Source organism: Rhea pennata, chromosome 3 (genome assembly GCF_028389875.1).
Source record: "Rhea pennata isolate bPtePen1 chromosome 3, bPtePen1.pri, whole genome shotgun sequence".
NCBI lineage: Eukaryota > Metazoa > Chordata > Aves > Rheiformes > Rheidae > Rhea > Rhea pennata.
In genome coordinates, this window is record NC_084665.1 from 124,029,494 (window position 1) to 124,056,727 (window position 27,234).

A 27,234-nucleotide genomic window follows, 5' to 3' on the forward strand; every position below is an offset into this window, starting at 1 on the left:
TACTTTTACTGTTTTTTCCAAGCAATTGCTAATTTGTTGTCCTTATTTTTCTTAGTGAGTTGATCAAGACACTGAAACAGCAGATGAGGTTACAGATCTCTCATCAGTCTTTTTGAGCTTCTCAAAGAGAAAGTTACTCTCCCATTATAGAAATATATGCATGTTACATGCAGATTATATGTAATGCACACTGATCAGTCTTCTTCTGAAGGAAGCATTTCATTTTTACCTCGATGTGTGATTAACTTATTTCCTGAATCTCATAATTTATTATAGTTATTTTGAGTTTCATATATTGCCGTTGGAAAATGAGAAAGGCTTTCCTAAACAAAATAAAAATCTAACCACAGAATTTGACTCAGTGGCCTAAATGCCACAAGTTGCATGTGAAATGTCTGTACACACACTTCCTGTGTTAAGGAAAAAAGATCAGATTTGGGAATACCACTGGATATTGTTCTGCAATTACAGTGGGCTCTTACAGGAGAAGTTCCTTCAAGACTTGCTGGAGGTTGGTGTAGCTTCACTGAGAGCACCAAGGAGAGTACGTCTACAGACTCGTAGCGCACCGCCTGCTTCCTATGAATAATGCTTTATTTATAGACATTCATGACTACACTTCTTACCCAAACTTATAAAAATTGCCAGACTTGGATTTGTCATGGAAAATGACTGAGCCGATTTGTTTTCCTCATTTTTATAATTAGTTAATTAGTGCCTTGCTTTCCAGAGCCAAGTCAGTGTGCTGTGCTAGGTGCATCCAGGAGTTTTTTGTCTCCCAGTCTGCATTAATGAAGTGTTTGTGGGGATAAAGGGGGCAATTCCCCCCTGACAGTCCCACTGCCATCAGCTGTCCCGGTTCCTGTTCCCTGGAGAGGGAAGGGCGCATCCGGAGGCAACTCATGCTCTTCCCACACGTGGAAGAGGTGTGATCTCTGGAAGTGCCTCTCTCTGCCCACTGATTAAAGAGAGGACTAGTTTACATTAAAACACCCAAAGTTGTGTGAGGTGAATCTACATACAGGAACAACTTTATGAAAGGATCCAGCTTGCTCATCAGCAGCTGGAGTTCTCCTCTCCAGATCCGTATCAGCCTTTTTTTCACTCCGACATACTTTTTGAATTGATTTCCAGGGAAGCCCTGGGTAACTGAATGCCATGACTATGGTTGATCCTACCTTAGGGACTTCCAGCTGAGGAAAGGTGGTGCTGCCTTAACCATGTTTCCTATTTAAACATGATCAGCAAGTAGAAATTTAGACCTCAGCCGCCTACCACCTGTATAATGTCTGTCCCATAGCTCCTTGCTGGAAGCAACTTGAAGAAAGCTGATAGCTTGACTGCGTAACACGGTAGAAGATCTAGTGAAAGACATTTTGTGGTCAACTCTCTACATTGCACATAATGACGTTTGTGTCTCCTTCATCCAAGTCTTACAAGTCATCTAAAAGCCCCACAAAGTGCTTATAAACGTCTCAATGAGAAGTGAATTTAAGCACTACTCAGGCTTTGTTGTATGATCTTTCCACTGCACTCCAAGTTACGAGCCTGTTTCAGCTTACTAGCCTGAATTTAATATGTGAGTCAGTATATGAAAAGCTCTAGCTAGTTATATTGATGTAAATGAAAGTAAAAACTGGGACTATTTCTCTGTGTAGTTATCATGTGATCCATAATCATTTTGTCCCTGAAAAGTCCAAATGAAGCATATTTAATAGACATATTAAATGTAACTGCTCATAAAATGTAGGGGAGGATTCTGAATTTTTTTAACAGTCATTACTACCAAAAATGAGTGGACAGGTATATCAAAGAGGGTGCTGCGAAGCCTGTTTGTGAAATATTTGTATCTTGTTCTGTTCTGAGACAAAAATCTTCACCACAGTAACATTTCTGTCCCTTGCATACCAAAACATAGATTGAACAAACAATGTGAATTTGCAAATAACACTATTTAATAAATCCTTGGATTGCAGTTTTCTTTCCCTCTTGCAGTTTCCTGGCATGAGCTGATGCATGTTTGCTGCACTGTAATTCTCAGTTGGTGCCTTTACATTAAACACCAGTCACCCAGTCAGTGATTCATTGTATCACTGTATACCTGATGATGCTATTTTCTGGTTATTTTGACTGTCCATAATTATTATCAGAAACTTGTGATGCTTTCTTCCTCTGTTTTGCTTGAGTAGTTTCAGACAACATAAATCTTATGAACAAGTGATGCTTCTGCTGTGATGCATGACATAAAATGCATGTTGCTACTGAGAAGGAAGATTTCTTCTGCAGAGCTGAAGCATGTTTAAAAGTTTATCTGTTTCATCAAACTAAAAAGAGGCAACATCTCATTGGGTTGTGTTAACTTTAACAAATGTTACTGCAAAAATAATCTGTTGAATCTAAATTAGTTTTCTGATCTGTTACCTTTGGAGGTTCCATTTTTCTTTTTTTCCTTTGCAGACAGAGGGTGATAACTCCATGCATTACTAGATGCCACTTTAGTTAAAAAAGATATTCATAGGATGAGATCCTATGAGCTGCTGAAGGTGATGAAACCTTTGCTGTGGACATGATAGAACCACCATATCATTTATAAATTTTAAGACTGAATTCAGACTTCTGAAGAGGACTGCTGTAACACACCAAACTGCTGTAACAAACCAAATTATCTGTGCAAATAGCTAAATTGTCAGGACTTGAATTCCTTGACTCTATGCGTGTGTATTTTGGCACTATTTTGGAAGTTAGGCTTTTGATTAAGATAATTTCTCAAGAAACACTGTAATGAAAATACTGTTTTTAGTTATAAGCCATTCTCATTCTCTGATTTTCAAAGTGTTACCTACCAAGGATGCCTGCAAAAATAAGCTTATAACATTGCACTACATGTTAATCTTCTGTTCAGCATGGTAATTTCTTGTGCAGGTTGACTCAAAGCTTCAGTTAAGTTATTCAAGTTATTTTACTTGTGAGGTGCTAAAACGGGTCATACTAAACTCACCAATGAAGTGATACAGAGCTAAGATAAGTGTAAAGAAGAATGATATTCAGAAAATATAAAGATCTGTTAATATTTAGCTGATATAGATAAAGTTTTTGATGTACAGCCAGATGGAAACCACAGACAGGCGTTATGGTATCCTCAGTCAGAAAAATGAAAGAAGGTCTGTCTCCTTAATTTATTACTAAATCCCATATAACCTTTTATACTTCTTAGAATAGTTTCTCTAAAATTATTTTACAGTTTTGGAAAGCGTAGGTAGAAGTTAGTCCTAAATTTGACACAGGGGTTTACAACATTCATGAAGATATATATATAATAACAGAAAAGAAAACATTCCTGTGGAAATCAAAGGTACTGCATGACTAGGAAATATTTCATTTACACGTTCCAGCTCCACATTTCTGAAAAGCAGTAATAAATGTAGACAAGGAATTTGGACATAATACGGAGCTGGTTCGAATTAATTTGGTATGTGTAGATCTTGCCTATGAGCAAGGAAACCAGAGCATTACAGGGGCAGTGAGTATTTACCAAGAGGGCAGAGATTTTTATTCCGTAGACAAGGAGACCATTACTGCAAGGAATTAATCCATTCAATTTGTCTGTGCACTTTCATTTTCTTTCTTCCTTTGAAATTCCCTTGGATTTTTTGCATAATCTCAAGTTGTCTTGCTAATTACCTTTCCCCTGCTCATCTGCACATACTTCTTTAGATTACATTTTGACTCGTTTGAGGAAGGTAGGAGAATCAACAGAAGCCCAGGGTACACGGTTTTGTATAGTTATGTTGCCTTCAAATCAGAGCAGGTATCAAATTTACTGAATTGTTCTTTTTATACATTTTGCTTTTCCCTTACCCTAAAAGGGAAGGTATATTGCCCTATTGTGCATGGCATTCCTCACTCACCACTCTTGTGACTAGGATTCATTTTTCTTGTCTTAGGATCTGCCTAATGCAGACATTATATTTAAGTCAATGTCCATAACTCCGCTACTGATGTCCATAGTTGATGAACTTCAGACAAGTTTATAGGTGTGATTCATCTGACCTATTTTAAACATCTAGTTTAGGATGAAGTTGGTCTCTGAAAGTGCCTAATTATTTTACTGAGCATAAAAGGCACTCTAGGTGATTAGTTAGGACACCGCAGATGTTTTAATTTAGTGAAATGAATCACTTCTGTTGCCCCTGGGTAAAAAAATCACCAATTTTCTATTTTGAAAGCCTATCATTAAAGTATATATATGTGTGTCTACTTTGATTTGTATTTGTCATCATCTTCAGCTGCTTTTCATGTCAGTTATAGCTGTAGACTCTTAGCATCTCCTTAACAGTTCCTAAGGTTTTTAAAGTTCTTAAGGTCCTGAACTCTGATTATTGGATTTATTTTGAAATAACATTGTAGATAGAAAGGCAAAACTTGTTTACTTTTTATAACTGTGCTGATACGTTAAAATTTTGTTCCACTTGAAAAAAAACCCTCTTTTTTCCGTGATGAAGGTATTAAGAACTTTGACCTAAACATATGAGCACTCAATATGATATCAAAGATCTCAAGTTTGCTATGTAAATTTGTTCAGATTAATGGGTACTGCAGAATGTAAATGATGGGTAAAAATGATAAAAAACTCCCTGTATTTCTGTACTTTATAGCCAAATGAAGAATTACATTACAAAAGCTATTGATCTTTCCCCGAGCGACATTTTTTTCTGTCTAAAACTCTGAGTAAGCTTAATCTTTGAAAATGCTTAACTCTTAAAACCCACTTTTCTTTGCTTGCCATTGCAGTGATTGTGAGAAGAGTACTTTTTGTTCTGTACGTAAAAAGATCTTCAGATAATAATAATCCTCAGATAATTTCAACCTCTTCATCACTAATATTGTTGCCAAACACAGGGGTGTCCAACCCTGCTGCCTACATTTGTCCAACCTTCCAGCTTAGCAGCTGCTCGGCACGTTTTCTTCAGACACTACATAGCTGGTGAGGAAGTCAACATTTGGCGCTTTGTCCTTGCACAAAAAGAGCTTTATATGTCAAGTGTGAAAGGTTTAAAATGGACTCAAAATAGGATTATTTTTCATCCTGGTTGATAGGTGACAACATACAACTCTTTACCTTTTCTTTGCTTGACCTTGTCTGTCTTCCTTTTCAGTTCTTCATGCTGAAAGAAATACATAGTGCAACACGTTTTTGGAAGACTAAGCGTAGATTTACTGTGCCAGCTCCTATCTACTGCATCCTTCAGCATGTTCCAAGGAGAGCATGCAGAGTATTTTAACGCTACTGAATGCCACATAACTCTGTTTCTTAACTGCTTAGAGTGGCTAGTGCTACGCTAAAGGAAGTAAAAACTATGTATTTTTAATTATTTTGATAACCCAGTAAGACAGCCTCACTCACGTCACTTGTTGTATCTGATTTCAAAACTAAAACCAAAATACTTCAAGCTGAGATAGCTTCAAGGTCGCGTGTCAGTAGGGATTCATCCTTTCTTCATGTAGGAAAGATTCCCAGCAAATTTGCTTTTATGCTGATGAGAGAGGACTACAGTTCTGTTGGGGTAACTTGCTACTCCTTCCAAGAACAGAATTTGAAAAAAAAAATCACTTGTATAAAATTAAAAATGATTATTTAAATTTATTAAATTTGTTTAATCTGTCCTGTATGATTTCACATTTTTGAGAACACTTAGTTTAAACAAACATTGTGGAAAAGAGTGAGTGTTACATAGATTTAATAGTAAGCATATTTACAAGTTACAGCATTTTCACAAACTTTTCTGTGACTTCCACAGCATTGAATGCTATTTCCTTTAAATTCTTTTGACCTGGAGAAACACTACTTTTTTCTTTCCCTTTTTATCCTGTGCTATTGATTGATTATAAATGTGGAGATAATGGAACATTAAATTGTTCCACTGCAAAGATGATATAAGAGAAAATAATTAAGGTTTATAACCTTGAGAAGTGCAGAGGAAAGATGATCTACTGTTGTTTTCTGCTTTGCTATTTCCTTAAAGATGATACACTTATCTGTCTCCCTAGCTATTTATTCTACACTTTCTATTTGTTTATAGATTATTCTAAAACTGGGAGAGCTGATGGAATGGCTACCCATATCCCTTGAACTGTGCTTACGATAACATGAGCTTTTTTGGATTGTGTTGAGCTGAAAATAATAGTTTAGTTATTTATGATAGAAGATACTTTATTTAGAGGTATTTTAAATAAAGTATCACTCTAGAATCCACCTTCCAGAAGGACTTCTTATAGGGAGGCAAAGTAAAGGGAGAGAGCAATTTTGTTGCACAGATATGTAGGTAATTACACTACAGACAAAGTATTGACATAAAGAAAAATCATTATAAGCATTTATTTAATATATAAGAACAAAAGTAAAGATGAGTGTTTAGCACTTTGGGCAAGCACTGTAGGCAGTTTGTAGAAAGAAATGAAATCGCCATTGAAAAAATGTCCCTTCCCCTTTCTTCATAAACCTTAGAAAAGTTTTATTTGTTTCCCCATATTAAGAAACTGGCAGTGTTTTGACAATGAACATACTGTGAAGCATATTGACTGGCTTTTGACAGTATCCATTTTCAGGAAAGATTATCAGAGTTTTCTTTGTTATTTGCTCATAAAACATTTAATTTAACTAACTCCTCTTGGGATTATCTATTCTTGAACTTCCCATATTGTGTTACAGGTTGCCTGGAACTGTATGTTAGAATACCGTTGTCAAATTTCTGAATTACTTTTTCTTTTTCAGCTCTGGTAGGACTTTAAAGCCTGATGCCTCATGTTAGTATTTTCTCTCGCTTTGTTTTCCTGTGTCTTCCTGGTTCCTTCTGAAGGTTGGAGATGGTCTCTTTGGAATGCATAAATTTATTATGCAGATAGAAGTGATTTGTTTCCATCACATTGTATTTTGACTGACCCTCTGTGTTAGTCTGATTAAGGTGCAGCAGTTTCTCTGGTAATAGAATGGGGACATGATGTACCTAACATCGTGTCTAGGTAGCTTTTCACATCTGTAAGGGTTTGACTTGAAGTGGCCTTTGGCATGCCTCTTGATGTGTACTTCAGCCGTGCTGCTTTATCAAGGGATGTTTGTGGAATTCTTGAGAAGAAGTATTTTATTTTTCACTAGTGAAAGAAATATACTTTGATAATATCTGCTGCATTTTCAGTGGAAGAATAGGAATTACAGGATGGAAGAGATAATTAAATGGATTTAAAATTGCCTGGACTGCTGGATGTAAATGGCTTTAGTTTATTTGGATAGTGGCCAATGGCTTGACGTTTAGTTGGCAACTAGTAATACACTGAATACCTCAGGGTTGATACTGGGACCATATTGTTCAATATCTTCATCAACAATATGGACAAGGAGACAGAATGCACAATCAGCAAATCCGTGGATGTTAGGAGTGGCTGGCACATGAGATCACAGAGCTTCAACCCACACAGTTCTCGGTAAGCTTGAGAGCTGGGCCAACAGAAACTGCATTAAGTTTCTACATCTGTGACAGAGTAACCCCATGCATCAGCACAGGCTGGGTACTAGCTGTGCTGGGTAGCAGCCCTTCTGGAAAGAACCTGGGGAATGATAATGAACATCATCAGGATGAGTATAAGTCAACAGTATCTTCTCATTGTGAATAAAACAAACCTCATAGCGGGCTACATTAGCAGAAATGTGGCTGGCAAATTGAAGGAAATTCTTATTTTCTTCTACCTTATGCTGATGAGGCCATGACAGGATTATGACATCCAGATTTTCTTCCTTCAGTTGCAAGGGAATGCTGAGAAACTGAAAATATGGATCTGAAAGCTACTGAGAGGTGAGGGGCCTGAAGAATGTGGCTGTGAGAAGAAGCTGAGAAAGCTAGGCTTAGTCTGAAGAAGAGGAGGCTGAAGGTGATTAGATAGCAGCCTACAACTGCTTGAAGGACAATTAACAGAGATGATGGAGTGATGGAGCCAAACTCTTCTTAGTAGTGCCAGATGGAAAAAGAAGAGTTAACAGCCACAAATTGTTGCTTGGAAGGTTCAGATAGGACATTAGAAAACTTTTTCACTAGTGCAACGCTAGAGCATGTTACCGAGAGGAAATGTGAAATCTCTGTCCTTGGATGTTTTCAAGACTTAGCTAGAGAAAGCCATGGTTGACATGATCAACAGCAGTCTGTTTTAAGTGGAAGACTGGGCTAGAGACCTCCAGACTTCCCTTTCAGACAACACTTTTTTATGTCTCTGCACATTTCTGTATGCAATATTTCAGCATTTAGAGAAATGCAGTCTGTTTGATTATCCAGCAAAAGTTAAATTGTTACTTCATCATTACCTAGAAGCACCCAACTAGTAGTTTCTGATTGACAAGCAAAGACACAAATGGTCAAGGAGTTTGATCTAAATAAACTAAATAAAAAGTAAGCATTTTAAATTGTTCTAAGAATTTGTCTCTTAATATGTGAAATATTTAAATCAAAATTAGATGTCTTTCTAAAACATACAGTGTAATTATACAAAGCATTCTAAGACTGCAAATTCTAGGATATATTATGTGAGAAGTGTCCTGTGCTATGCAGGAGACGAGATTAGATGATCCTAGTGGTGCCTTCTGGTCTTGAAAACTATGACAGAATTAATTCAGAGGCAAAACAGATCTCTGTTATGATTGTGCTAGATGAGGATTGAAGTTACAGCATGTGTTGTGACAGTTACTCTTAAAAAGATACAAAATAAATTTAAACTCATTTAATGCCTTAATGGAATATATTGACTGAAAATTTTTACTTATCAGTTCCACAAAATGTAAGCAAGATGCCAGAAGGAAGTAGAGGAATGTAAAGAAAGAGACCTGAGAAATGTTTCAGTAGTAGAGTTAGCGGAGTTTCTACCCTAATGACTAAGCGTCAAGATACAATAGAAATATGTGGCTTCAGGATAAAATGACTGACTGGATAGAGACGAAAAAGAAAGAAGGAATATTGAGATATGTTCCTGCAGTGTTGGTAGTCAATTCATGACTAAATGCAGTGTATTGTCTATCAAGAAAATCTCATAATTGCTAAATTCTCTTAGAAGAATGACCTAAAAGACAGAGAAGTTACTATATTCAAAGAACTGATTTTTATTTTATTTTATGATTTGGGAAACTGCTGAAGCCAGATGCTGGCTTATACCCTGTTTTCACATCCTTGCATCAACAACCATTTTATTTTCCACCAAACCAGGCTAACTTTCAATTCTGTCATATGGAAAGGTGCCTGGAGACTGCAAAGGGCTTTGCGCTTGGCTTTGGTTTTTAGTTCAAACACACCTGTACTTCATCTTCTGAGTGCACGGTGTCTTGGGCTGAAAGGACGGACTGCAGATGTGTGGGTCTCACTGCAATCAGCCACTTGTGATGCCAGTGTGTGCCCTTAGTTATAGCTCTGTTCTTATTAGGTTTAGTGATTTTATTTTATTCATTAGCCTCTTTTTGGAGGAAAGTTATGCTCCTTTCCTTGATGTTTCAAATAGCATATTTTACTTGTTTGGGAGACTTGAATAAATTACTGTCTGCTTCTGAATGGGATAATCGTTCTCTTTAATCTGACTGCCATCTTCTGCCTGTGAAGGCTGTCCATAATGTGTATGGTTTAATTCCTTGGCTCCTTTGAGATGTCCAGTAGTAAAATCCAATAGTAAATATTTTAAGCCATTTTTCTCAAACAAATTCTAATTTGACATCTAATTTCCTTTCTTCTCCATCTGTGTAGGTGTTCAGACACATAAAAAAACCCAAGCATAGATTAACAGTGAAAAAATGATGAAAGAGACACATTTACCACTTAGTTATTACTGTTTATTGAATGTCTGTGTGGGAAGGGGCACTTCAGTGCTCCTCTCTGTCTGGTACATCCTCTGGGGGTGTCACCTACTCATTTTGATTCTGATAACACTTCCATTTCAAAGACATGCAAGTTCATTTCTGTGTAGCACAGAAGACATTGGCCTCAGTCCAGGAGAACATTTTACTTGTGTGGTCATCCATAAACACGTAGGCAGGTTGCTCCCAGGCTTCCGTTTACACTCTTGCCTCTGTGTCTAAACAGACTGGGACAGGAGTGCTCAGCACCCGCCCTCATAGAGCCCTTGCTTCTCTGTCCTGGGTGAGCAGTGTGCAAGCAAATCTTTGGAGTGAGATGTGACATGCTCCTCTGGGAAGATTCAACTCAGGAGATTCACAATCAACCTGTGTTTTATATTTCTGCATCTCAACTTGTTCAATGCATGTTTAACTTGGGGGGTTGCTTCAGGGTTATGGCACTGGCACTTTGCCACTGTAACTTCTGTTGGGGAATGCGGTTCTTGTTGAAATAAGGTACATCATGTACTTCTACTCTTTTGTCAGAGAGCAGAAAGACAAACACGAATGATGGACTCAGTCCAGTATGCAGAATTTTGTGAAAGTCGGCAATTGAGTTTTTGTAAGTATTATAATGGCTGCACTGTGCTAAGATGTTCAATTATTTTGTGTAACAGAGAACATAGCAGAACCTCAAGTCTATTGAAAGCACTTTTGTTTCATTCACAATAATAAAACTTTAAATTCTTTGTCCTGATAACTCCTGGGAAAAGTTAATTTTGTGTACTTCCTGGCTGTCAGGCAGAATATTTTCTCTGAATATGTAGCAAGCTTTGTGTATGCTCAACTACTGTGCTGATGGGGAGTGCTGTGAAGTTTAGAGATATGTACATAGGACGTTTTTAAAGAGTTAATATATTAAAACAACTATACTTGTCTGAAGTCCATCCCGGTGTTGTTATAGTCAGCACATTAGTAAAGTGTCATGGTTACAAGAAAGTATTTAAAATTAGAGAAGAGCAGCAACTTTTGCTTTTATTCCTGTACCCACAGAGACACAAAGAAGTTACTAAAGAGCCTTTTCTATTTTAAGCTGTAAGCTCCTGCTGTGGAATTTATTCAACATTAGCCAAATTCATCAGTATACACCATTCCAACACTAATAACATGATGACAGAATTAGGGCTTTACTAGCACTGAAAACCAACTTACTAGAAGTACTTGTGGGCTACAACTATAATGAGCTGTAAATTAATGGGCTTGATCATGTAGCAAAACATCATTACAGAAGCAGTTAAGTGATGACTAAGGTTCTAGGTCAAATGTCAGAGAAAGAGGTGAAGAAGCCAGTAAAAAACATGACAAAACAGCACATGATCCTGCAACACAGCCTTGAGCACAATAGTGCCTTTAAATGAGAGACCTTATCTTGTTCTTCCTAGCAGGACATTTAATTTTGAAGAAAGAATGAGTCATTTATGGCAAATAAATGACACATTCGAAATACTCTTCTGTATCAGCAAATGTCAGCAAACGTAGGAAAACATGTTTTGTAAGCATTTCTTTTCCGTATTCAATATGTTTTGTAAGCTTAGTTATAATTTGGCATCACACATCTGTGAACCATTAGATAAATGCTACTTCAGATGAGGGTGACTTCAGCAAATGAGAGGTTTGTGATAAAGTCATTTTTAAACCCTCAAATTATCATCTGGAGACAGAACAAATAGAAATCTTAAATCTGTGAAATCAAATTGAATTTTGCTGGCCAGGGGACTGTGATCTATAGAAAAATCTCAGTGATGTTTTCATGATGTTTTTGAAAGATCATGTCTGTACCATTCTCTTTCACTAACATTTAATGCCATTGGACAGTAATAGTGTTAGGAGAATTACAGTGCTTTGAAAATATTAGAAAAAGAGACTTATGCACAAATTTACTCACAGTATATGAACTCAGGTAGATAGCACATACTAAAAGCCATGCAGAACATTAATTCAAAATAAACAAAAAGGCTGGTTTTGCTTCTTTGCAAATTTTAGCAGAAATTAAATTAATTTTTACATATAAAGTAGTAAACCCATATTATTGTACTATAAACCCATAAAAAATGGCTCACAAGAGAATAAGCCTGGAATGGACCTTAAGAAGACTGTTCTAATTTTATAGTCATAATTACAGCAGCATGTATTTCTGTGCAGTTTTAAAGACAACCAAAAGGAAAAGTCTATTACCCAAGGACCAGGTACTATAGGACTACAAATTTAAACATTAGGAGAAATTCTGCAGCCCTTCTGTCACCTTCAGACTTTCTCTTGCTTTGCTTTCTCATCTTCAATGAACCAATATAGCCTTCTTACTCCCTCCTAAAAATAACCATTATTGTCATCTGGTTTTCTGGTTTTTCTTCAGCTTTTTGCTCCTCCTTGAGTGATCTCTTTGCAACTATTGTTTCATATGATTCTCCCAACTTCCATTTCCTTCGTTTTAGTTGTCCTGTCTTCATAAACAGCCTCATTAAGAGCTCTATCTAGCTTGTTTCTGTCCAAACCTCCACAGCTTTCTGTGATCCGCTTGTCTACCACTGACTTAAGTAAGATTATCCTTTCTTTGGTTCTCCTGCGAACTTCCATGATTTTTTTTCAGTTCCATTTTGGTATCTCTGATTCCTGCTTTTACACTCTTTGCAAGTCCTGTACGTTTCTTTGTCCCATTTTTTTTCTCTAGGTTTTGCCTAAATTATTTTGTGCATTTGCAGTATGAAGTTCTTATCTGAATATTGATTATGTGCAGTTCTACCTCCATCCTTGTTTCTTTATATCCAAAGCACACTCTAAAAACTCTCATCTACAGATCGTTTTGGCTAGCTTGTCAGCAGCTAATCCCTACGTAGTTAACACAGGACTTGCTAGTTCTTCTTCTCTTCTTCTCCATTTGTCTTTGCTGTCGTTAACACAATTTCACCATTTTGTCTGGACTCAGAATCTCAGATTTATGCTCGTTTCTTCTACTGCTTCTTCACTCATTCATCAAAGCTTTGATGCAGTCATATTTCTTTTACCATAATATGTTTAAAGTCAGGTATATCCTGTCCATCTCTGCAGCAGATCCTTCCTCACTCTGAAATCTCCTATATAATTGATTAACTGTGTGTTTTCCCATTTCTTCCATGTTGTTTATGAGTTTCCAAAATGTTGTATATGCAATAATCGTCTTCACCCACTAGTTCTATTTTGTTAAACCTTGAATTCCCTCCCTGGCCAATCAGGGCACATCCAGACTTTCTGGTTCACATTTGCAGTACTTTGAAAAGTGGAAAAATGCATTACTTTGGCCTACCTGTTGTTAACATTTCATTTTTCCCATATAATTCGAACTGACAGCAAAGAAAGCATCCAAGTTTCGTGACTGGTTGGACTGTAGCAGTATGGAAATAAAGCCAAATGCCGTTGCAATGGAGATTTTGGCATATTTAGCATATGAGACTGTGGCACAGGTAAGGGAATGTACTATACTGACTGAATTCTGCTTAAACAAAATTAATTAGTTACTCTTGGATGCACTTCAGTCCTGACTGACTATGTTGTAACTCCCCCTTAGAAGCATAGAGTAACTCCGGCTGCTAGCACAGTTAATTGGATTCCTATCTATCTTTCAATTTACTGTATGACAGATGTGTACTATGCCGCAGATTCATCACTGTTACACAAATAGCAAAGTTTTATATTGCTTACAGAGGAGAGTGGAGTCCAGCACGAGCTTTATTCAAGACCAAACTGGAACCACATACTTCGCTATGTGACCTCTGGCAACGTGCTGAGGTTCACTCAACCTGGTTGCACAATTGCTTTAAAAAGCAGAATTTCTAGGAAAAAACAAAATGTTTAGATACTCCCAATAAGTTCAGCTTTCTCTCTGCCATGATTATACTTCATTTAAAAACAAAATGCTTAGTGCCATGCTCAGCCCTTTTGAATAGATAAATTACTCCATATATTTACAGAAGTGGAAAAGAAAAGTTCCTTAGGCTAAAATAGCTCTGAGTAACTTTGATTTCTATGGAGAATCATTAAGAATGTAGCTCAGCCCACAAGAGCTATCTCCCTGCTTTGTTAGGATGGCATTCAGCACGCAGGCTGTGTCAGTAAGGCTACATCTTTACTGGTTGTTTTTGCCTTCGTAGTTGGTGGACTTGGCCCTTTTGGTTAAGCAGGACATGGCTCCCAAAGCTGGTGACCCATTCAGTCATGCCATATCTGCTACCTTCATACAGTACCACAACTCTACAGAGGTAAGTAGTGTTTCCTCACATATCAGTGTAACTATTGTTGCAGGGAGTATATGTATTTTGTGTTTCACTATTACATGGATGTGGTGCTTTTCCAGATTCCAATTAGATGCTATTGAAATCTGGTAGGACTGACGTGGCCTCCTATTCCAGAGTTTATTAACAGTGCCGTTATAGGTATAAAATGAAAGATGTGAAATTATGGCTCCAGATGTTAAATTCTTAGCAACATCTTTATTTTTAAAATGTAAGCGCTCTCTACTTGCGTGGAAATTCCTTCTGTCTCTGTGGAAATCTCTCTCTGTTACAGAACTGGAAATTCAAGTTCATAGTGACATACTTGTCAGCAGTAACAAGTACTGTAGGTCTAATACATGCATTGCTGTGATATAAATATTACAGCAAACTGTAGAATGAACAAGCTTATTGTTGCATTATACTTCTAATAATTCTAATAATACTTCTAATAATTATTGCGTTATACTTCTAATACTTCTAAGAAGGCAATAAATCTTTTCTGTGATACGGTTTTACACTGGCTGTTTGACATCTTGTTTTGACAGCCCCACCTCTTAGGGCAGGCCACAAGCATGAAGACCAGTCTTGACTCTCCTGAAAACACACCGCCTCCTACACCCACACCTCCAGCATCAGCAGGGCAGCAACACCTTGGGAAAAGCCAGGCAGGAGCTCTGGGCAATGGTGGAATAGGGCAGGACTCTACCAAATCCAAACAAAGGAAAAGAAAAAAGGTCTGTATTACTCAAGCCTGGAACAGAAGTCAAAACATCTTCAAGACATAATGATGCATCTCATTTTAAATGTTGGTTCCTGTTAATTTTAAAATATATCACATGCTACATGCTGATATTATGGTAGGGGCAAATGTGTATTTAATATTCCTTCTTTCAGAAATAAGTTAAGACTTTTCAGTAATAGTGCGAATGAATTTTTTTGATGCAAAGACAGCTGGGCTTACATCTGTCATGAGAAGGAGAGGCGAGAGGAGCAAAGCCAGAGAGACAACTGCTGCTTCCAAAATAAGCAGCTGACAGAATCACAGAATGATTCGTGTTGGAAGGGACCTCTGGACATCATCTAGTCCAACCCGCTGCTCCAGCAGGGCCACCTGGAGCACGTTGCCCAGGATTGGGTCCAGACAGCTTCTAAATATCTCCAAGGAAGGATACTCCACAACCTTCCAGGATAACCTGAGGCTCCTATAGAGGCCCCGGAGTAGACATTGCTCCACGTAATCAACCCCTTGCTTGTCACTAGCAGCTAGTGCAGGTTTCTAGGGTCAAAGCTTAAGCAAAGCAGGCAGAGAAGTGGTTGTGATTTTCCTGCTCCCAGCGACGTTAGGCAACTGCCTTTTTTGCTTATAACAACTTTGCCTGCCTGACCAACTTTATTTTTATGCCAGTCAGTTCAATTCAATCAAAATATTTGTTTTACTTTGAATAAAATATATTTGCTATGTGAAATGTAAATATTACAATTCCTGTCTTCTGTGGTAGATCCTTGCTATTGTAGGTGAGAGGGATAGCTGTACCTTAAAACCAAAGGGGAAATAGATTTGATTAAATAAACTGGTTGGATGTTCTCTGCTTGTCACTTCAGACTTTTTTGAAAAAAATGTGGTGACAATACTCAGTTTGCTGCCGAGCCATGGAGACACTTGTGATTCTCTCATGTGGGTTATTCTTCTGCAGCCAATACTCATTTTTCACCAAGTTTAACTGGTAATTTTCACAGTGACAGTTAGAAAAAGGTGTATTTTGTCCTTGTAGAGTCATCAGGGCTGTAGGTGCTCCCAGTAAATCCAGCCTTTTACCTACCCTTGTTATATACCATTCTAAAAGCCTTTAATCATCTTAAATTCTTTCTTAAAATCTTAGAAACCTTTCTTAAAAGGTTTCTAATCTTCCTTTTTTTGGACTGCTTTTTTCCACTTCCTTTTCTGTATTAGATTTGTTGATGTTCGGTTTCCATGGATGACTTCCATCGTCACACTTAGTCAGCAGGATTTAGCTAGAGATGTAATTATTGATACATTATGTATTTCACTAGTTTTGTGAGTTTCTTTTAAATTCCTAGAATTTTACTTAATTCCTCTTAAAAAAAAAAAAAAAAAAAAAACTTCTAAAAAAGTGCACGGTTTTAATAATATATTTTTGCCTGTTATTCAATTATAATAGGCATAGGTATAACTGAGACATTGAGAAAAAAAAACTTACTTGGTGAATATTAGTAGTAGTACCTGAAGGCCCAGTCCAGCAGAAAATATTTGTTTTTCACATTCCCTTTATGAATGTCAATCAGCAAGGGAAGAATCCACCATTGTATTATGGATATTCTCTGTGTATGCACACAGATGCCAGTCGACTCAGCACTCTTCAAAATAAAACCTTTTCTTCCTCAAGACCCCAATTTAAAAATGTTGCTATGTACTGCAAATGTATGGGATCTGTGTGTATGTGTACAGTGAATTTCAGTGTGCAAAGTAAGGTTTTGCCATTCTTAGTGCATTAGCTAACACCATTTTTGTGAATTTATTGCCACCCAGCCATCACTCTGACCAAAGTTGTCTGAATTCTGGCAAACAGCTATCTTGAATGTCTAGGTGAGACCTAAAACAATATTATTGTTCAATTAGCAAAGAGAAAAGAGTAGTCTTTGCTTCTAAAATCCATGGGATATTTTGGTAAAATCAGTGGATCAGTAGCAGTGAAATCCTGTTTTTCGATTTAGAGTTCTTTGTCCAAAAAATTCATTTGAAATTTGAAAATAGTCCACTCTGAGATATTAAAATGTTTTTTTCATCTCTCCAAGGCTCTAATGTCGCCAGCTTTATTTTCAGATTTCAATGTGATATTATTTAGTAGTGATTTTGGTGTCAAATTGCCTTCCGCTTTGGATACTTGTTCAATATTTTCCCCACCCCTTGACATCATAGTGAAAGGCTGAAATGCTTTAAAAATAGTTTCTGTGGTTATTGCAGTGTGACTTATATGACCCTTTGAGTATTTGCTGCTCTTTTCAATTGCAACATACAGCAGCACTAGGTGAAAGATTTAAGAGGACAAATACAGTGTTCTCCGGGTCTCTTAAGCAAAGTTCATGTAAAAGTCCTCTTTGATTTGTTAATAGCTTTTTTCTCTAATGTAGTGTATGGCAGCAATGATGTGTATCCTCAGGAAAAAAAAAACGGACCATTTTATAAAGGTTTATTTTCATACTTTATGCACTGTAGGTCTGTTGTGTGTTTTTGATTTAGCAACAATTTATGTGTTTTTCTGTTGCAGAGCACTGCAGCCTGTGGTATCGAGGCTCAAAGCGATGCCATCCAGCCCAGCCACATCAGAGAGGCCATTCGACGCTATGGCCACAAGATTGGCCCCTTTTCCCCATTCACAGTACGTAATAACAGAGTTATAAAAGGTTATATTTATAATCTTAAAGAACTTTGATTTTCAAGTGGTCAAATGAAGAAGCTATGGAATTGTTGAGAGCAATTTGTGGTGACTGTAATTTTCTTTATAAAAGTGGCATAATTCTCTTGGGAAATAAAACTTAGTAATTTCTGTCTCTTTTTGGGAGGACAAAAAAGTTTTTTTTTTTCTTTTAAATATTATTTTCTTTCAATTACAAATTATGCTTTTTTGTTAGTGCTTGAATTTTCTGTTTTTGCAGAGTTTAGGTTTACAGTTATTTTAAATTATATGTATTCCAATATGGTGAGGAGCACTTTATATTCTAAAATTAGTTGTGTGTCAGATACTGCTTCTACTGGGAGTTGAACTCTCAAGTGACACATTTAGGGCTGGAGAAAGAAGAGATTGGTTTCTTTAGACAACTTTGAACCTTGACTAAAATGTAATAGATCTAAGCTTGTGGTAAAACACTGATGGATTATGAGGTTTTGCTGTCATTTTTTCAATGCAAATTGCAAATCCATTGTTCAGAGCAGCCAAGCGAATTCTGTATTTAAATTTCTCAGCTGATAAAAATGCGAGAGTTGTGTGTCTCTAATGCCATAAATTGGGGCTATTTTCCTATGCTCTGAGGTGTAGTATATATCCTTTCTTACCTCATAACATCTACATTTAGAAAAGAATGAATGCCAAAGAAATCATTACAGCAAAAAGCCCTAGATCAGAGCTGCTAAAAATCAGGAAGAAAATGTCCATTTTTGGAGGGATTTTAGAAAAGAAAACTGATTCTAAATTTGGAGGTAATTCATCTTCATAAAAATGATTTAGAAGTAGTAGAAAAGGATATGTGAAGTTATAATTATAGAAAAGTATATATATATAATTTATGTTATATATTATAACACAGTGTCAAAACTGTGGACAATGTGTTTATAAATGGTACTGCATGTTTGGGTTATTAATGATAGTTGTTATGTATTTGTTATGAATTATCGATACTGTATTTTACCTCTCTTTTGCCATCCACAAATGCTAGATTAATATCATGTAAATTATAGGATAGAATTTCTAGTCCAAAATAGAGAATGCTTTTTAGCAGAAGATTTCAAGAATTGCAACTAAGAATATGGAGATAGCTTCTAAAAGAAGAATATTCTGAAATAAGAGAACATTATAAAGAAGGGAAGAGCAGCACAAAAACAGTGAGAGTGAGGTGACTCTTCCTTTTCTCACCCTCACTGAAACACAGCTCAGTTGTTAACTGAAGTTTGAAATTGCTCTACAAACCAACACATAGGAAAATAATCTGATTTTTTTTTAAGGTACTGCTATTTTGTGAACTTTCCAAACTGTCCAGGTCACTGAAATTTTTAATTTGATGACATTACCTTCTGTCAATGTGGTTGGTGAGATGAGCAGACTTTGTTCCCTCTAAACAGGCCAAGAAAGAGAGAGAAAATCTTGAGCTATCTTCTAGATACATAGAGATGTTGTAGAGCTAGTAATACACTGCCTTTTTTTAATGAAACCATTCAAGAAAAGCATTTTGAAAGCTATTTCCATGTTGACATTTGCAATCAGCCCATATTTTCTCTCAAATGTAGTTAACACTTCCTGCTGGTGCCCTTACCGGCAATTCTTGGGACAAGCCACTCCTCTCACAGTCGTTTAAGAACAAAGTGCCCCTCACTTCCCCTAAGTTCCTTACAAATGCAATAAGCATGAAGGTTTCTTTGACTCTACCTTTTTCTATTGCCAGTCTGGCATAGTGGGGTTTTTTAATTAGTGTGTTTAGCCATTCTGAGCAGTACTCTGGCAGCACTTGTATCTGATGACTTCTGCTTGCTCCTGTTGTCACTCCATTTGGAAGAGTTTCTTTGCAAATCTGCTTGACCTCCCGAAGAGCATGACTGAAGCAGGAAAAAAGGTGGCTTTACTTGATGCACTTGTGATCCTGTGGTGGCACCTATCAAACTGCAGCTTCAGTGTTTGTAACAGCTTGAAGGCCATCACAGGTTAGCTAGGTACCCCCTATTGCTGAACATTCAAAGTAGAGGAATTTCACTGTATTTACTGTATACACTAAATTCTGTTGGTAGTTCATATTTATTAGACCAATTCTAATGACTGTCTGGTACAGGTGACCTTGGTGGCCACCTTGGCTTGAGAAGTTCTTTTCAAAGTAGGATTCTGACTAGTACAAGCAGCACAGGATCCTTAATTAAAATGAGAGTTTAGTAGGAAGTATCACAACTGGTCAGAACCAGTGCAGCGCATTATCTCAACCTTGGTCATTTGCTTCCTGAAAGTGAACTTAAGCTTGGGAAGTACTGATATGGATAAAGGCCTGCTAGTAGAAGTGGCTGAAGATTCACCCTTAAAAAGCATTAAATTTAGATCCTCAATTTAGATTCCATTGTGTATCACCATAACTTTCATGTTGGAGGAAACAGAGCGGATTTCATAGGTTCAATCTGTTCCATGAACTTCCAAAATCAAACTTTCCATTTCAGGTGTAAAGAAGAAATCAGTAGTTTATATCAGGATCCCTCTCAAGTCTATTTCTCTGATGAAATCATCTGACATAAACCTTTCCCGTCACTCCATTGTTGGAAGGTCTTCCAGAAGATAAGGCTAAGGTTTGTCACAGCTGGTCAAACCTCTTCTCCCAACAGAGTTGTCTACTTCTAGACCCCCTCATATGAGATTCAGGGAGACAAAGTTATCTCAGTCTTGCCATGTTCCACTCCTCACTGCATGAGCAGCACATAGTTTTCATTGTTAGGCGATTTTCTTCATTTCTACTCTTCCTGCACACAACTACTCAAAAGGATTAAACCAAGTGAGTTTAGCTTTCTATTCATTTGATGAACCTTCTTCATTCCTCAAGTCTGTTATTATAAAAAGGTGAAAGACTTGCCATGAATAATGGTAGGGTGTAGTTGATGGCTGTCTCTCACCCATCCTTGAATGGTTTCTTGGTATTTGATAATCCATGACGATTACATGTCTTCTAATTAGAAGACTCATTTCCTAACAGCTTTTGTTCAAGTGCTAGCTCTCTGAATGAAAATATCCCTTCTAGAGGCTTCTTCCTAGGACCTTCCAAGCTCTTCCTGCACTGAGGAGAGGTAGAAATCCTTCTGATGTAGTTTTCCCTTGTAACAGGTTTCCCACAGAGCATACCTCAAACTGCTGCCCAAGGTTGTATAAAAGTTTCATACTCCCTAAGAAACAATCTTAACTGTTTTCTTTTTTAACTTTTGTTCTGCTTGTATTGATGTGCCTCCAGGGACTTTGTCAGAGTGCCCACACCTTCTGCACAGACAGAACTGAATCTTTTATCAGTTGGTTCCTGTTACTGGAATACAAAGAAATGACTGAATCTGTTGTACGAAGATCTGCTTGCTGTATGATTGCTAGTACAACTCCTCCATATTTAGTTAGACACGTGCCACTAGAGCTCAACGTCATGAAAGTGTGTATGTTGCAGAAGTCTTTTTCAATATAGTTTGCAGAGGGCTACAAAGAGCTCTAGCTTCCTTTTTACCAAACATTATGATAATTAAGATACTCTGGTCATTGTTACTGTGTGAAAACTCAAAGGCCTGCTGATAGGTTTGTATGGAGAAGTGTGTTGTTGGAGTCATGTACTCTGTGAACATACATGCAAGTACTTGCAAGAGGGAGAAGTTAGTTTGCTGTAGTTCACTTACATATACAACATACTGAAGTCATTAACTTGAGTTTCTTAGGTCTATGACTCCAGAAGTAGGGTCAGGTGAACAGCAGGAACAAAACAAAATTTCTTTGAATGTGCACCCCAGGGAAAAACTCTTGCCACAGACTCCCTCGAAACACCTGTGGGTTATGGATTTGCATGCCAAATGGCTGGTCATGCTGACTAATTCTAATAGTTTAGGAAACCAGCTGGTGAAAGAACAGTATAGGACAATGCATACTCTCTGATTTCTGGGCTTCTGCATGTATGAAAATGAATTTGAGACCTTATGCCTAACACAGAGATTTCACAGTTTCTAGGTTCTCTGCTTTAGAGTTCAGGATCTGAATCCTGATAGGATTCCTGCCAACTTCATTCCTTCAGCTTTGAGACCTAGCTGACCTATGTGTGTTTGTATTCAAAACACTCCCAAAGAGTGGAAGTCTCTGATTCTGTTCCAGTGAATGGGACACCTGTAGCGCCCTGGCTGTTGCTGAGTTGTAATGATAGGATTAATATTGTGTGTGAGTTTCACTGAATCATGCTGATTTTGAGTGCTGAAGCTTGACGGAACTGAGAACCACATCAGTTTTAGTTACCAGTTGCAGGCATATTTTCTTTTAGAAACTACTTGAGATTTCTGAAGGGAATCTTGTTGAAAACTTCTTTGATGTAGAACTATTCAAAATATTAGTATTACCTTTCAAATGGAAAACCTGTATGTAAGTATTAGCTTTGTCTACAAAACTCAGTCCCATGCAGTCATTGGACATTTTGATTCTAATTTTCTTTAAAAAGCAAGTACAGGAATATATTTTGGATCAAAAATGCATATTCTTTCATAAATATTTTCAAGATGCTTATTATATATCTGTCAAGAGTCAACAGTGATATTTTCTAACAGCTGATCTTTCTCTGTTGTCATTTCATCACGATTGTCCATCTCTTCCAACTGATGGTTTTGATAGGTGTTCCTAATAAGGCAGTTTGGGGAGAGGAGTTGAGCTGTGTAATTTACTCTTTAGCAGCATTTGATAGATGTTGGTTTGGACAAAAAGAGCACTTTGAAAGTTTTATAATCATATGGTAAATGAGAACTAACATTAAAGTAGTGAAAATGATCCGTTTGCGTTTATTTTGACCTTAATAGCTATGTCAAAACGACTAGCATAATTAGAGCATTTAGGTTTTTGTCTCAGAGTGCAAGCCACAATGGAAAGCAGCAAGTGTACTCTAGATTCCTCTGCAGTGTATCATGTCTAAGGTAGTCTAGACATATATTTTATACTTGTATTCTCTATTGACAATGCTGAGTGGTGCTCACTATTGCCTACTTTAAAGCATGATCCAGATTTTCAAGGAGCAGAAGTACAAATGATTGATTTAAAACATACTACCATATAATTTTGCAAGACAGGAATGGGAAATATGCAACTCTTCATCATGTGGGATGATGCAATTCCATGTGTTGTAACTGAATATTTTTCTGTGCCCTGTGCATTTAGGTTAAAGCAGTGAGACATTTTATATGCATTATTTCATTGCAGGCTAAATCTTACTTCCTTATTCAAGTAAAAATTAATGGGAAATTTACCTACATAGGATTAACATACTTTTCAGATTGAGAGATGAATTTACATTTAATTATAAAATTAAGATAATATATATGAATATTCTAATGCTTTTATATAACCTCTATTTGTAATTATACTCTTCTACACATACTCTTTTTCTTGCTATTCATTAAGATATTTAAGGAGTAGAATAATCTTGAATGTCCAGTTGTTAAACCTCAATTCAGTCCAACCCAAGGTCACATATAGAATCATACTGGTGTTTCAGCCCATCCCCTGAAGACTATGGCCGTGTGATTAGGTCACCTTATAGTTCCTTCTGCTGAGTAGTCTAGATATTAATGTGCACTGAAGTCTAGCCCAGAACAAAGAGAATAAGAGAGTTACTTCTCTTACATGTGAAGAATTGCCTACTTGGAGTTCAATGAGAAGTTAGTGGAAAGTCTTTCTGAGAGAGAGCAGATTGCCATAGCTTTTGGCATGACCTGCAGGTATGCGCTGGCTTCCTGAAGCTTTGGTTCTGGACTCTTACTCACTTTACACTGTGACAGCATCACTGATCTGAATAAAATTCAGGATTTAAATGGAATCAAAATCAATATCAATCCAAATTCTACTTAAGTTCAATGTTTTTACAGACCAGCAAGCTAAGTAAAATAATAAGAATAATATGTTAGATTTAGATTCAGGATCCTGCAAGCCTATTGCGAACACTCCTCTAAGACATGTAAAGGAAGTTCATTCAAAATAGTCATTTTGCTTTATAAAATTATCAGCAGTTGGTTAATACAGAGCCATTCAGCTGTGTATTCTCTTTAATGAGCTATTACCGTAGCATTTATTTTTCACATGACTTTCATTCATAAAACCTTGCAGGCTAGAATATCGAAATGCAAATATAAATAAGGCATTGAAACCATAAACCTAACAAAAATCAGAACGGTCTGGGACCTTGTACTCATCACTCCAGTTAGCCCTTGGAGTTTGGAGTGCGCATTGCCCTGGTGAGACATGCAGGTAGCCAAGTGCACTCACTAGCCTACTCCTAATGTACTGATGTCCAATGAAAACTTAGAAGTACTGATTTTGTTTGTCCTTATGTCTGGCCCTATGATGTTTTTTGTGTGTGAATTTCTCCCCAATTTTGGCTAAAAGGTATTTTTTGCTCTCATACAGTGTGACTGTCTGTGCCCCAGTGTTTTTTTGTCAGCCGTGGGGCACTTTCTGCTTGGCATCCTAAACAAGCGTGCTTTTTTTCACTTGTTATATTGTCTGTGGTCTCAGTTAATTAGATTTTGAGCACATCAGAATAAAGGCCATCTCTGTGAAGTACCCAGTGAAAATCATCTTAAGTCCTGGCAGGGCCTATAGGTATTATCCTAATATTCATCCAAATACTATTCTAAATAATAATATTTAGTAGGCTGTTGTGATAACGGAATTGTCAGATGTATATTTTACATTTCTTACCAGATGGGCCAACATAAAGTCTCTAAAGAAATTATTTCAGGTTCTTTGAAATGATTCAATTGCTGAATAATACAAGTTTCTAGGTAGTACTTGTGACCATGAGACGACAACCTTAGTCAAAAGCACAGTTAGCATCCTCTACCATGAAATTAAAAAAAATAGTCAACTACAACTGTGTAAGAACAAAAGAAATTGGATAATGTCTCCAAAACAGATTCTTTATGTCAATTCTGAACTGAAATGCTTTAGATGTTCAGCTAAAGGGAAACTGAGATTGTAGGAGGACATTGTGCTACGGCACAGAGCCGTGGGAGGCAGTGGCTCAGCAGCATCAGCGCGGGGCCATGGAGCAGGCTGAGTGAGCCCAGCCTTACTTCTGGGGGAGAATACTCCTTCAGGCCTCAGGGAATTTCAGTTTGAAATGACTTTCTGGTCTAAATCTTCCCATGTTACAGATTTTAGGCCTATAAAATTGCATGGGCGTCATTACACGATGAATATCGACAAAGCTGTATTTATGGTGCTGCTTGTGATGTTCCTGGTATGGAGAACATGCAGCACCATAAAATGTCCCGTGGTGGAGAATTACCTTATTTGGGCCTTATACAAGACTGCCAAACTATTAGGGATTCTGAAATAATGAATGCAAGTTTTCCAGGTACTAGTGATTTCCTATAGAAACCAAAATTCGTGGAATATCAGTTGAAGACATGGCAAAGCAGAGCTTGTGGAGACTAAAGCAGCAGATCCTGGGGGTGGAAAGAAGTGGGGGAAATCCTGAAAATATAAGGGATAATGTGGCAGTATGTTTTTCTGAGATAAGCAGGGTAAGCAGAACAGAAGATTCCAAAAAGCAAGTTTATTGTGCCTTATGCTTAAAAAAATAAATCTCTTTTACATTTGGTCTGCAAGTTATTGTTCTTAACTGAAAGGATTTTTTTTCTGCTTACTTCAGACCAAAGCAGTAGTGAAAAGTTTTGGAATACAATCTTCAATAATTGTTTCAATATACACAATATGGATATGTTGCTTCTAAATTTTTCCAAAGCACTTAAATGATGTAAAATTTTTAATACTATTTTTATAAGAAATTAGGTACATAGAAATTAAAGTCTGACCAAAAATCTCTGATATTTAGAGTCCTGTATATGATATATTGCCTTCATTGATAATCCAGATCGGTCGATGCTGATTTTAAAGAAGTCAGGATTTCATTCGTAATCATTTTTCAGAAATGAAATATATATAATTGTACTGCAGGGCGTTCAAAAACTTGACCTTCAGTTGTCTCTTCAGTTTCTGAGCTATAACACAAATTTTTTGTTATTTCTTCTCATTTTGAAAGCAAAAATAGGATTTTCTTTCATTAAACAGTCACATATTTGCGATACCTTTGCCTGTACTCCGAGCTATTGTCCGTAATTATTTGGTATTCCATAATGTTCACACTGTGTATTTGAAAATATGAGTTATTATTCTATAAAAGCAGTAGGAAGTCAGATGGCAGCTTGGAAATCTTGTTCCCTTCCCTCCCAGCCCCTGTTGCACGGTTCCTCCGCTCAGATTTATGAAAGAAAACATTTCTTTCTGTAAAAGGGTTTTGTGTGCCAGCATCTGGAAGTGTTTATTCCAGTGGCGTGTAATCTATCTGTGGATTTAGTTAGCACCAGACCCCCTTTTGTGTACGCCTGCCTTAAACTTTTTATAAATGATCGCGTTGAATTTGTGCCAGCGTGCACATGGCTTGCCTGATTGCGGCGTATATCCCTTACCTGCCAGTCACCGCTGATTTATATCCCTTCCCCTCTGCTTTCGCCTTCCCCCCAAACGGTGCCACTGAACTGTCCCCTAAATCATCGTACGGGATAAATTGCTCCAAGAGGAGGTGGCACGGTTCGGGCCGGCGCCCGGGCGGGCGGGCGGCGGGCGCTGGTCCCCTCCGTGCGCGCTCCGCGGAGAGCCGTGCAGGGCCGGGAGCGAGCAGGGGGAGCCGCCGCTGCGAGGGCCGTCCCGAAAGGCAGAGCTGCGCCGTCGCTTTGTGTCCCTTTGAGCAGCACTCGAGGACACGCAAGCGGCTTGAGCATCTTCCTCTGTGCTCTGTCCTGAACGCAGCTTCTTCATCACGTTGCCGTCAATCCTGAGAGTAAGGTTACGTGGTTTTCTCCAAGAGACACCAAATATAAAAGAAGAGCAAATTAAAGAATATTTGAGTTGGAATGGGATATGCAATATAGATGACAGCCCTTTCCACGATAAAAATCCCTCTTGGTTTCCTTACGCTAAATAGCTAATACTCCGTCAGGATAACAAAGGTTCTCTAAGCTTTACTTAATGACATTACTAATTTGGAGAGGTTTATGAAGTTTCCTGGAGAAAAGCAGGTGGCTTGGCAGTAATTTAAAAGGTTCGCAACTTGTGGTAGCGGTTTGAGTGGGTTTCGTGTTTCTAAAGAGGGAGACCAAACTGCATATTGCTTAAGAGTGTCTGACACAATGATGTATCATTTTGGACTGAGTTTCCAGAAGTTCTTTGGTCATTAAATGTGCTGCTTGACTTTATATTACAGTTTCCCAACTGTCTCTGCTGGGGATAATCTTAACACCCAAAAGAGAATTTATTAATGAAAGCATAAGCTCGCAGCACCGATGAAACAGTAAGTTGCCGAGATGATATTATTAAACAGGAACGTAGATTCACAGATAAGACAAAAAATGTCACTTAAGTCGATTTGGAAAGAGCTGGTTCATTTTCTGTGCAGCGCTGGGAAAGTATTTGTAAATACTGGATAGCATTTGATATCCTGCGGGGACGTTTAAAATTCTAGGATTGCACATACATCAGTGTCTTAAAGCACGACACAGTGCATGAATTGTTGCAAGCAGCGCAC

At 37.5% G+C, this 27,234-nt stretch overlaps 1 protein-coding gene across 7 annotated transcripts in view; it reads left to right on the forward strand.

Moving 5' to 3' along the window:
- The window catches only part of SUPT3H (SPT3 homolog, SAGA and STAGA complex component), a 290,826-nt gene that overhangs the window by 217,104 nt on the left and 46,488 nt on the right, over positions 1 to 27,234 (forward strand). For all 7 annotated transcript variants that reach the window (XR_009958047.1, XM_062573264.1, XM_062573263.1 and 4 more), the window contains exons 7-11: positions 10,406 to 10,481; positions 13,244 to 13,356; positions 14,044 to 14,151; positions 14,712 to 14,900; positions 17,454 to 17,564. Coding sequence is in view for 6 of the 7 variants with exons in the window: in XM_062573264.1 (XP_062429248.1) it covers positions 10,406 to 10,481; positions 13,244 to 13,356; positions 14,044 to 14,151; positions 14,712 to 14,900; positions 17,454 to 17,564 (597 nt within the window). In the remaining variant the exon portion in view is untranslated. The remainder of the gene's footprint in view (positions 1 to 10,405; positions 10,482 to 13,243; positions 13,357 to 14,043; positions 14,152 to 14,711; positions 14,901 to 17,453; positions 17,565 to 27,234) is intronic.